Below are 12,662 nucleotides of genomic sequence, written 5' to 3'. Positions count from 1 at the left end.
AATGGGAGAGAAACTGGCTCAATTGCAGGGTCAACAGAAGAGTGTATTCGTCAGAACACATTAAGTTTTGCTGTAGTAACAATCCTCCCCAAGCCTCAGTGGCCTGAGGCACAAAGGTTTACTTCTTGCCAGTGTTGCTTGTACATTGTAGATTGGAAAGAGGGTTGTGTGCATGTGAGACTCACCAAGGGACCAGGTTGAGGTATCAATACACATCTAAGATAGTGCCAACGTCCCTTGCAAAGAAGTTCAGTATGTTCTGGAAGCTCTGAGGGTAGCATGTGTTCAAGGTTAGAACTGACATATGGCACATCTGCTCACAGTTCATCTTCAAAAACTCATGGACATATCCAGCCTCCAAGCTAGGTAGGCAGAAACGTGTGCCCTACCGAATGGCTACAGGGAACAGGAGACTGCCAATGAGGGTGACCAACGAGGGTCACCAGAGCTATCTTCTCTTCTGTTCTATAGAAACATCTTTTTGAAGATCTCCATTGTTGGAATTCTTTGTTACTATTGGCTCAACATTGTGGCCCTGTCTGGTGAAGAGGTGAGATCTATGTGTTGCTCTAGTCTGCCTTGAGTTTTGTTTCTAGGCCTTCAATCACCAAAGAGACTTTGAGTTTCCTGACAGCCATCACACTTCATTTTGGGAATAGGAGAGGAAAGAAGCTGGTGTGGGAAGTAGCATAAAGCAGGCGGGCTTTGTGGAAAAACTGAAATGTCAACCAAATACACTCAGCCTCTTCAGCATCAGCATCTGTAAGACAGGTACCACTCAGTATCAGGGGTAGTGCGAGTATTGTGACCAACCACTAATCTTTCCAAATAGCCTGAGGTTGGGCACAAGATCCTTCTTGAGGTTTGGTGGGTTTTATCCATACCCCAGACACTGTGGGCTCTGCTGAGATGCAGACAGGTAGCTCATTGCATGGTCACATCCTAACCCTGACCATCCCTCACACACTCAACATGGCTTTTCTCCTTCTCCTGCCTCAGACCATGGGTTTCTGGTCCTTGCATCTCACAGTGGTGCCCCAAGTGCCCTCAAGAGAAAGCTAACCCTGTTGGTTCCAAGAGTCTTTCTCCTTAGAATGCCTCTCCTTCTACCACGAGTTTCCTGTGACAAACAAAACGAAACAAAACAAAACAAACAAAAATCCCTTTGTATCATACAGAGTTCCTAGGTTGTGATAAAGAATAAGTGATTTCTGACTCTACTTCCAGTACTAAGGCACTATGGGTCCCTAAGGACCCACACTGGCCAAAAAACATTGCTATGTCTGGACTCAAATTATTTGTATAACATAGAATTTTTAGCTAATCTTAGTCATCAAAGATGTTCAAAACCAGCTTTTCAAGTTAGGATGTGAGAGAAAATATCATGTACTTCTGTCCACCCATTTAGTCTTCCATCCATGTATTCACTTATTTATGCATCCATCCCTTCATTCGTTAACCCAGTGATTCACTTATTCAACTAACATCTATCCACCCAATATTCATCCACCCACCCACACACACATCCATCCATCCATCCATCCACCCATCCATCCATCCATCCATCCATCCATCCATCCATCCACCTATCCATCCACCTATCCATCCATCCACCCACCCACACATCCATCCATCCATCCATCCATCCATCCATCCATCCATCCATCCATCCATCCATCCACCTATCCATCCATCCATTCATCCATCCATCCATTTACCCACACATCCATCCATCCATCCATCCATCCACCCACCCATCCATCCATCCACCTATCCATCCATCCATCCATCCATCCACCCACACATCCATCCATCCATCCACCCACCCACACATCCATCCACCCATCCATCCACCCACACATCCATCCATCCATCCACCCACCCACACATCCATCCACCCACCTATCCATCCATCCATCCATCCATCCACCCACCCACACATCCATCCACCCACCTATCCATCCATCCATCCATCCACCCACCCATCCATCCATCCACCTATCCATCCATCCATCCACCTATCCATCCATCCATCCATCCACCTATCCACATATCTCTCCCTGCATTCATTTATCCAGTCATGTTCCCATCCATCTGTTCACCCATTCTTCTACCCATTCATCCATCCATCTACCCACATTTCCCCCTTCATTTACCATCTATCCATTCTTCTACTCATCTATCTACCCATCCCTCCATCCATGAATCCTCAGGCTATATATGGAAATCTTCCTTCTCCTTCAGCTAGATATGGAAGGTGCTGGTGTGTCCTCTCATAGTTCTGACTTCCTGGAGAGGTTTCTGTCTACCAGCTCACACCAACTTGTGAAAACTTGTAGTCCCTTTTAAAAATGACATTTTCATTACTCGCAAGTTCAATATTTTTATACAATGTAGAAGTCAGTAAGCAGAAGAAAATACTTAAACCTGGTGAGGGAAATGGGGTCTAGAAGGGACAGGGCAGACATCAAATATCTTAGAAGTAGAGCTCATGATTTAGGAACACTTTGGTACATGTGAGCCTTACAGGGTATGTAGGGAAGTACAGAAACACACACACATACAGAGAGAGAGAGAGAGAGAGAGAGAGAGAGAGAGAGAGAGAGAGAGAGAGAGAGAGAGAGAGAGAGAGAGAGAGAGGAGAGAGAGAGAGAGCTGTTTTTGCAGATTAAGTCTCCTTTTCTGGGTGCAGAGGGTGTAGTCAAATTGAACCCACATGCGCTCTGATCTGGGCCACCAGACCTGATCCTGATTCGTGTCTGCCTTCCAGTGCTGGGAGACCCTCATTGGCCAGGACATCTACCGGCTCCTTCTCATGGACTTCGTGTTCTCCTTGGCCGATTCCTTACTGGGGGAGTTTCTGAGGAGGTAAACATTAGTCAGTTGTGAGTGGCGCTATAACAAGAGCCTGATTCCTGGCTGAGCAGGAAGGGGTGGGGTGGGGGGTGCTGCCTTGCCTGCAGTGTGTCTAATCTGCCCATTGTCCTTCAGGGCATTGCTCTCTTCTAACTTAAGTACATTCCACCTCAACCTAACAGCTCACACTGGGTTTAGGTTGACCCTGTCCAATCTTCTCTTTGGACAAAAGTTCCAGAAATAAAACACACAGAGCCACTTGGAATCTGTCTCTCCCTTTGACTTTGTCTGTGATGTGGAAATGAAAATTAGGGCCTCCAAAAGCCGGGCAGTCACTGCACCACTGAGATGGATCTCCAACCACATGTGTATTATTGCTGAAGATTTTTTTTATTAGGTATTTTCCTCAATTACATTTCCAATGCTATCCAAAAAGTCCCCAATACACTCCCCCACCAGTCCCCCACCCACCCACCCCCACCCCTTGGCCCTGGCATTCCCCTGTACTGGGGCGTATAAAGTTGGCAAGTCCAATGGGCTTCTCTTTCCATTGCTGAAGATTTTTTAAATTTGTTAGTTGTTTATGTATATGCATCCAAAGATGATGTCAAATTTCCCAGAACTGGGGTTAACTGGGGTTAACTGGCTTGTGAGCCACTCAGTGAGAGTCCTAGAGACTCAACTTCGATTTTCTGCGATAGCAGCCAATACTCTTTTTAATAGCTGACGATTTCTCCAGCCCATGCTAAAATCCTTATCTGCTGTAGATGATTTTAATATTCCAGCATGTATTCCTCCATATTTGTGGGTCTTGTTTATTGAAACAGAGACCTGCTACACAGCACGTGTCAGCCTTGGACTCCTAGCAAACCTCCTGCCTCAGCCTCAAGTGCTGGAATTATAGGTGTGGAACACCACACCCAGCTAGACTGACTTTCCTCCCAGATTTCTCTACATACACATTGCCACACATGTGCATACAATATCATATTCTATAATCTCCAAAAAATGCAGTTATTGTGGTTTTGCTGCACAGAGCATAAGGATCCTGGTTTAAGGTTGGTAGGATCCTTGCAGACAATGCTTGTATGTAGCAGACCATGCTGGACATACCTAGCCCATTGTTTTAGGATAATTAAGTCACTGGTGCTTATTTTAGGTGGATGTGTAGGACTGGGGCACTGGGACCATTGGCCAGATGTGGTTCTTTTTTTATTTTTATTTTTTGCAGTGCTAGGGTAGAGAGAGACACAAGGCCTCCAAGTGCTACGTGAGCACCCCACTACCAAGCCATACCTGAGTCCTGCCTGGTGGCTTCTGCTTCATTTTTATTCATTCACTTTGCCGTCATTTGATGTGCACACCCCTCTTCTTTCTAGGTGTTGCTTTTGCTGAGGCTGTCCCTCAAGGTCTGAGACTTGTTAATTCTCTCCCACTGAGTGACACTCCAGTCCTGGACACTCCTGTGTTGCCTCAGTTTCTCTAGAGTGAGATGCCATGATATGATGTCAGGTTTTCTCTGTGGCGAAGCTGAAGTTCTGTACAAACTTGCTTTTATTTCTGCCTCTGTGCAGAGCCTGAACGTAAAGGGGAAAAGCGTTTTTGTTGTTTAACAGATTTGGGGGTGGGACATGGAAACTCCCCTGAATAATGAAATCTGGCTGAAGAGATGGCTCAGTGAGTGAAATATTTATCATACAAGCATGAGGACCTGAGTTCGAGTTTCCAGAACCCACATAAAGCCAGCCGTGGTAGCACATATATAATCCCAGTGCTCTCAATGGGAGATAGGAGAAGTGCCCCCTCCCAAACTACTCATCAAAAGACCCATCTCAAACAAGGTAGAATGTGAGGGCTAATACCCAATATGGTCCTGTGACTTCTATATGCACACTGTGCCCATGTGTGCAAGCACATAAATGTGAAGATACACACATACACATATCAGACACATGAACAACGATTTAAAACAATCATAGTAAGAGAAGAGAAAAGAACATGTCATTAAAGAACAATGTGAGCCAAGCAGTAGTGGTACACACCCTTAATCCCAGCACTCCAGTGGCCCAGGCAGGAGGATCTCTGTGAGTTCAAGGGCAGTCTAGTCTATAGAAACAGTTACAGGGCAGCCAGGGCTACACAAAGAAACCTTGTCTCAAAAACCCAAACCCAAACCAAAAAATGTCAGCCATGTGCCAGGGCCAGGCAAGGCAGGTCTACTCCCAAGAGCAGTTGGGGAACACAAGCTGAACTTGCCAGCAAGAGAGAAGAATTCAGAGTTGGGTGGGTAGGAAAGGATGGGTGTGGGAAGAGGGGGAGGGTAAATATGATCGAACTGTGTTGTGTGACAGTCTCAAAGATTTAACAAAAACATTATTTAAGAAAACAAGAAAGAAAAGGATCAAGTTTCCCCAAAGTATATAGTGAGCCCGTTTCCTTCTTTGCAGAACACAGACCTTCGCTGGCTCCAGAGTCATACCCACACCCATGGCTCAGTGGCTCAGTGGCAGAGTGCACGCTTAGCATAGCAGGGCCCCAGGGCCCATCCTCAGCACCAAAAAAAAAAAAAAAAAAAAAGGTTTTAAAACTGCATTTGTGAAAACAAAAACTAATTAGCAAAGAATGGATGAACCAGAAAGTAGGGGGGCCAACTGAGCTAAGGGGGGCAGGCAGCCCAGGATCTCTAGAGTGGCTTGCATTGACTACAGTAGTTCCCTACCTGACAGCCCTGTTAGGCCTGCACCTCCCCAGTTATCTCCACTGCTGGAGAACTTGCTGTAGACTGGGGGCCTTCAGCATTTGCTCTGGGACCTGCAGCTTCATTCTTGACTATTGAGGGTCCCTGCTGCTGCTTGTCCCGGTTGGCAGAGGTCTCTGAATTGTCACTTGAGTACTAAACCCAGAACATTTTCACAGGCTCATTGGGATGAAGTTCATCACCAGTCTCAGCCTACAGGAGTTTGACATTGCCAGGAATGTTCTAGAACTGATCTACGCACAAACTCTGACCTGGTAAGTTTTGCAGTGCAGTGTGGAGTGCCCCAGTCGCTTCCCACCTGGGGTGGACTTGGGAGTCGTGGTTTTAGGTCCCTGATCTGTTGTTTAAAAATCTGCATAGGTGACAGCAAACTCAGCTAGTCTGAAAGCTGGGAACATAGCATGCGTTCTAGATTATTGTTCGCCTTCAGGGAACCCCGAAGATGTCGGATGAGAGTCAGCTTAGGGCAGGGAAGCAACCTGGAGACCTACAAACCATAGGCAGCTGTAGTCCTGGTTTGTTTGCACTCCTCCTGTTATACCCTCTCCCCCATGACACCCTCCCTTCATCATATCCCCCCCATCACACCCTCCCCATCAACCCTCCCCCATCACACCCTCCCTCCATCACATCTTCCCACCATCACACTCTCCCCATCACACCCTCCCCATCACACCCTCCACCATCACACCCTCCCCCATCACACCCTCCACCATCACATCCTCCCTCCATCACACCCTCCCCCATCACACCCTCCCCATCACACCCTCCCCCATCACACCCTCCCCCATCACATCCTCCCTCCATCACACCCTCCCCCATCACACCCTCCCCAATCACATCCTCCCTCCATCACACCCTCCCCCCATCACACCCTCCCCATCACACCCTCCCACCATCACACTCTTCCCATCAACCCTCCCCTCATCACACTCCCCCATCACACCCTCCCCCATCACACCCTTCCCTTTCACCACTGCCACAGTGCTTTTTCTAAAACTCTGGATTACTCCCTATAGTGTTGAACATCTGTCTCTCCCTAAAATTGTGTGTGTGTGTGTTTGTATACATGAATGTGAGCTTGTTCATATGTGTGTAGAAACATGTATGTGTGCACACATGTGGAGACCAGAGAAAAATCTTGTTGTGCCTCACAAACTGTCCACTCTTTTTTAAAAAAAATTTTTAGATAGGGTTTTTCACTGGAACTCACCCAGTAGGCTAGGTAGTTAAGGGAACCCTTTGGAGCCTTCATCTTTGCCTATTCAGGTCTAGCATTATATCACATGCTACCATGCTTAGCTTTTTAAATATAGCTTCTAGGGCTCGAACTCATACTTACTTGCTTACTTACTTACTTACCAGATGGGCACTTTACCAATTATGCTGTGTTCCCCAGCTCCATGTAATTCTTACACTGAAACAGAATCACCAATGTGATAGTATTAGAGGAAGATTTAGCCTTAAAGTGGAGCCACCATTAATAGGCCATTATAAAAGAGGGCCAAGAGAGGCTTCTGTATCCTTCTATCATGTGAGGATAGTGAGAAGGCTCTATCCATGAACCAGGAAGTGAGCTGCACTGGACACTGAATCTTATCAGCCCCTCAGTCTTAGACTTTTGGGCCACTCAAATTTTGAGCAATAAGCCTATGCTGTTCTAAAGTTAATCAGCTAAAGGTGTTTTGTCATAGTGTTCCAAATTAGTAAATCAATTGCCAATACTCTTAATTTTATGTTATGTATATGGGTGTTTTTCCTGGATGTATGTATGCCATGTGTACGCATTGCATGCAGAGGGCAGAAGAGATCATCAGATGCCCTGGAACTGCAATTAGATAGTTATCAGCAGCCAAATAGGTGCTGGGAATTGAACCTGGGTCCTTTGAAAGAGCAGTCAATATTCTTAATCACTGAGCCATCTTTCCAGTCCGGTGTGTGTGTAGTTTGTTGTTCGTTTGCTTGCTTGCTTGCTTGCTTGCTTGCTTGCTTGCTTGCTTGCTTGCTTGAGGCAGCTTAAAGCAAGATAGCACTATGCAGCTATGGCTGACCCAGAATTCACTATGTAGACCAGGCTAGCCTGGAACTCACAGGGATACACCTCCCCTGCCTCCCACCGTGCCCAGTACAATCACCAATACTTAAAACACAGAAGATTTCATACGTAATTTTCTTTAAAGATCTGGCCTTGAACTACAGTATTTCTGATGTGGCCCAAACTCCACTCTTGCGTCCCCAGTGTCCCCAGTATTGGTTTGTCTTTTTTCAGTGAACTTATCCTCCTTTCTCACAGTGGAAAACCTAACTGCACTCAAATCTCCACAGAGAGAATGAAGGTGGAGGGATACTTGTTTCTTATCCCTGTTCGAAAGGCCCTTCTTCTCCCCCGCCCCTGCCCCCACTCCATTCTTCCCTCTGTCCCTCTCTCCTCTGCCTCCCTCCCTCCCTGGATTACGTTTTTAAGGACAGTCAGGATGGCCAGATCATGGACTTTCATTCTGCTCTGTTTCTGTGGCAGGGCTGAGGATCAAATCCAGGCCCTCATGCACGATAGCCAAGTGTTTCAGCACTGAGATAGCCCTCCTAGCTGCTGGCATCCCTCCTCTACACAGGCACACTTGGAAACCTTAGAGCAGCCCGAGAGTCTTTCCTTACTTATTATTTTAACATGATGGAGTTAATACCAGAGTTTTGTGTGGTCAGATCTATGAGTGTAGCTTCTGACATTACTGGGAGATGCAACATCACATATCTATTGGAACTGGGCTCCATGACTCTGCCTTTTGATTGGTTGTGACTTTCTGTAGCAATCTCCATGTGCGGCAAAGAGAAGTTTCTTTGAAGAAGGGCAAAAACTACACTTACCTGTGGCTATACGGATAAATGTTTGTCTGTTAAGGACACATGGATTGTTGTTAAGGATCATCATAGCTAGCTTTCTTAGACAGCCCAAGACCACCTGCCTAAGGATGGTACCGCCTACAGTGGGCTGGGCCCTCTTGCATCAGTTATCAATCAAGACAATCCCACACAGACGTGCCTGCAGGCCAAACTTTAATTGAGGCTTGCCTCTCAGATGACTCCAGGCTATGTCAAGATGACAGCTAGAGCTACTCTCGATGTACTTTTCACCCCATAAATGTTATCACAGTAAAACCGAGAGCACCTGGAGGTTGCCCAACATGCAGTTGGCACTGTTGTCAAAAAAAAAACAAAAAACAAAAAAAACAAAAAAAAAAAAAACAAGGGTAGGCTTCTTTATATGTTGAACATGTTAAGCACTCTGAGAGAAGAAGGGGTTTCCTGAAATGGATTAAAAAAAAAAAGGAAGAAAAGGAAAGAAAGAACTCAAAGAGAAAGATACCTAAGTTCATGTGAGGCGCCAGCCTGCTCTGTCAGAAGAGGGAGAGGAAGGGAGGAGGCGGTGCTGACGGAGCTTATGATTCCTGGAATAACAGATTTAATAATAATAATAATAAAGTTTTAAAAAATCTCTACTGAAAAAAAATAGTAATGGTGGTAAATTATGAACCTGGGTAAAAATGGGCTTTCCAACTGCCAACCCTTTGAAGACACCCCAAAAAGAAATGTAAGTGGCAAGTAAGGAGTATTACATTTAAAAATAGCAAATGAGAGAGCTTGCCTTGACAGAAGATAGAGGATGTCTAAGGACAAGGCCTGAAGTTGTCCTCTGATCTCTACATGTGTGCCCTATGTCCATACACACCTACATCCCCAACAAATGCACAAGCTTGCACATGTAGCCATGTACACACACACACACACACACACACACACACACACTGGCCATTATGATTGATTGATTGAGACAGTGTCTCATTTTGTAGCCTGGCTGACCTGGAACTCACTGTGTAGACCAGGCTGTCCTTGATCTCACAGAGATCCACCTGTCTCTGCCTCCCTAGTGCTGGGAGACAGGAAGATTGTTAGGGATATTGCTGGCCACCAACCTAGGCCCAGGTTTGGTGGGAGACCCCCCTCCCCCCATCTCAAAAGAGCAAGATGAAGAGTGATGGGGGAGGACACCCAATGTCCTTCTTTGATTCTGCACACAGATGTGTGCATTCATTGCACACACACATATGCTATACACACAGATAAAATTTTTTAAATTTTTAAAGTGTATGGATTGGCAGGTGTGGGGTGTTAAAGCCATCCTGGCACCAAGCTTCCTTGGGAATACTGCAAGAGAGTCAGAAAGCAAAAGACTTTCTGACTTGTAACTGAGTGCACTTTATTGTCTATCACGACAGGCCTTCTCGTGTGCCATGGAAAGGATGGGGGCCACACATGGGAAGGATGACCTCACATTTGAGACACACTAGATTAGGGCACATTGAAGGGCCTCTGATGGTTTAGTGGCTCTGTGGTGGGGAAGAGGGATGTTCTCGCTTTGTCTCTGCAAAGCCTTTTCAGATCTGAGGAGGGAGCAGGCATGGTGGGATGTCTCTGGTCTGCTGTTATTCAAACATCCCCCCTCTGCATTAGTCTCCTATGACACTACACATCAAAAGGAACACTTACCATGATGAAGTACCACATCACAGTGTTGGCAAGTGGCTCCTTCCCAAGCCCACGAGTCAGGATTTGCCCCATGCCTCTCTCTCTAGCTTATAGCTGCCCTCCCCTTTCCTGTGTCTTCAGACACTTGTCCACCTTGTTTGTGTCCCACTGGCTTCTCTTAAGGACATCACTCATACTGAATTAAAGCCTACCATAGTGACCATGAGCCTACCACATTCTAACGCAATTCCTTTTTTGAAGAACTCTGCCTCTAAATCCAGTACTGTGGGGTGTGTGTGTGTGTGTGTGTGTGTGTGTTAGGTCTTCATATATGAATTTTAGGGGTCGAGATTATTTCCCTTGTCTCTGCACCCTGTTCTCCTCGTGTTTCCCCAGGTCTCTGACACTCCTGTTTTTCTTGCAGGCTTGGAATTTTCTTCTGCCCTTTGCTGCCTTTTATCCAAATGATCACTCTCTTCATTATGTTCTATGTCAAAAACGTGAGTTGGACCCACATTGCAACCAATTACGTTCCTTTGATAACTTATGACTTGGTGGGAGTTTGGGGGAGATCCCAGCTGGGAAAGGGCTGTGGGGAGGGGTCAAGAAGCCAAAAACAGGGAGGCTGTAAGTAGATGGTGGGAGAGTTGGCCCTTGGTGGGGTCCTAAGGACTGCAGTTGGCCGCAGGTGGTAGGAGTTCTGTTTCTCTTCTCAGGTCAGCCTGATGATGAACTTCCAGCCCCCAAGCAAGGCCTGGAGGGCCTCACAGATGATAACTTTCTTCATTTTCTTGCTCTTCTTCCCATCCTTCACGGGAGTGCTGTGCACCCTGGCTATCACCATCTGGAGGTAGGGACCTAGGCTGAGGTTTTAGTGATGGGGTGGATAGATGTCTGGTTTTAAACATGGGTTTTATCATCCAGATAGGAAGACAGTTGCCACTGAAATCAGTTTGTTATTCACAGTTCCCAAGAAGGGAAGGCTCTCCATGCTATGCAGGGCCACGTGAGGAAAAGGCAGAGGTAATCAGGAGGGAGGTGGACTGATGGACAAGAGCCTTTGCTGCAGTTTCTAGGGGAAGGAACAGATGAGGCAAGTTAGCAAGGCTAGGGATGGCCACTTTGGGTCTTTTTAGAAGGGTCTATAGCCTTGGGGGCTATTATAGGCATTGAGATCCTGACCATGGGGTGACTGGAGCCTAGGAACATGCTCCAACAATAAAAGCCCTGTCAAAAGAGGTGGCTATGCTGCTGGCTATTTGGGGGTATTTGTCTTCATAAGAAGTCATGCTTCCTAGGCTAGCCCTGGAAAAGGAAGCCTCCCCAGGATCAGTGAGACTCTCAGATGGTAAACATCAGAGTAGAAACCGGGCTTAATACAGAGCTCAGTTCATGTTCCTGGGATAGTCCGCAGATACAGGGGCCAAGGGAGGGAACACATCCTACCCTAGATTTATTCTGTACATCCTACACCATATTTAGGAGCCATGTCCTCATTTCTCATTTATGCCAAGTGTTCAAGCTTCCCAAACTGGGAGAGGCCACTTCCTCCACAATGAGAGGGAAACTTGACTAAAGTGAACCAGAGATCCTGGCTGAGCTGGCCTCTCCCTTGGGCACCATCTCACTGCAGCCCCAAAGCTCCCGCTCCATTTCTAGACCCAAAGGGTCCCTCTCCATATGGTCAGGGTCCTCTCTCCGAAGGGCTCTCTCCATATGAGTCTCAGCTCCGAGGTCAACTCTAAAGCATCCTAGACACCCCTGGCTGCTGCTGGTGCCTCACCCCTTTCCTTTCTGAGGCCCACATTTCCGTCCATCATTCCATGGTTCACAGTTTACCTATATAAGCTTTACTGCATGTACGTGCACCATGTGTTTGCCTGGTGCCTGCAGAGAACCTCAGATTTTCTGGAACTGCTATAGATGGTTTTGAGACACTATGTGAGTGTTGGGAACTGAGGCCTGATCCTCTGCAATAGTAACAAGGGTTCTGAACCTCTGAGTCACTTATTCTGTCCCAATCCTCACTTCTTTTGTCATATCTAGTCCCCACCCTCTCCTTTTAAAAAATGTATTTTTTTATTTTATGTATATGAGCAAACTCGTTGTCTTCAGACACACCAGAAGAGAGCATTGGATCCCATTACAGATGGTTGTGAGTCTGTGGTTGCTGGGAATTTAACTCAGGACCTCTGTAAGAGCAGTTAGTGCTCTTAACCACTGCGCTATCTACACACACATGCACACACACACACTCACACACACACACACACACACACCTTCTTAACCTTCCAGTTTCTACTCATGTGTAACAGCTGATGGTACCTGAACGCAAGGTCACACGTGGCTTCCATAGCTAACAAGCTTCCCTCTTGGTGGGTCTTAAATCTCATTGCCAAGAAAACCCCTCTGATTGCTCCCAAGATACTGCTAGATCATTGCCTGGAGTCTGGATTGGCCACTGTGGTGGGTGATACCACTGCAGAGAGTTGGTCCTCACGTGGCACATAACTTTCCATGGAAG

At 46.5% G+C, this 12,662-nt stretch overlaps 1 protein-coding gene across 2 annotated transcripts in view; it reads left to right on the top strand.

The window, feature by feature from the left end:
* Tmc5 (transmembrane channel like 5) overlaps positions 1-12,662 on the top strand; it is a 78,391-nt gene that overhangs the window by 57,668 nt on the left and 8,061 nt on the right. For both annotated transcript variants that reach the window (XM_021166418.2, XM_021166419.2), the window contains 5 exons: positions 472-550; positions 2,771-2,868; positions 5,773-5,868; positions 10,563-10,638; positions 10,855-10,988. In XM_021166418.2, coding sequence (XP_021022077.1) covers positions 472-550; positions 2,771-2,868; positions 5,773-5,868; positions 10,563-10,638; positions 10,855-10,988 — 483 coding nt within the window. The remainder of the gene's footprint in view (positions 1-471; positions 551-2,770; positions 2,869-5,772; positions 5,869-10,562; positions 10,639-10,854; positions 10,989-12,662) is intronic.

Source organism: Mus caroli, unplaced genomic scaffold (assembly GCF_978045245.1).
Source record: "Mus caroli unplaced genomic scaffold, Mus_caroli_1 scaffold_8, whole genome shotgun sequence".
NCBI lineage: Eukaryota > Metazoa > Chordata > Mammalia > Rodentia > Muridae > Mus > Mus caroli.
This window is presented reverse-complemented; position numbering and strand designations above follow the sequence as displayed.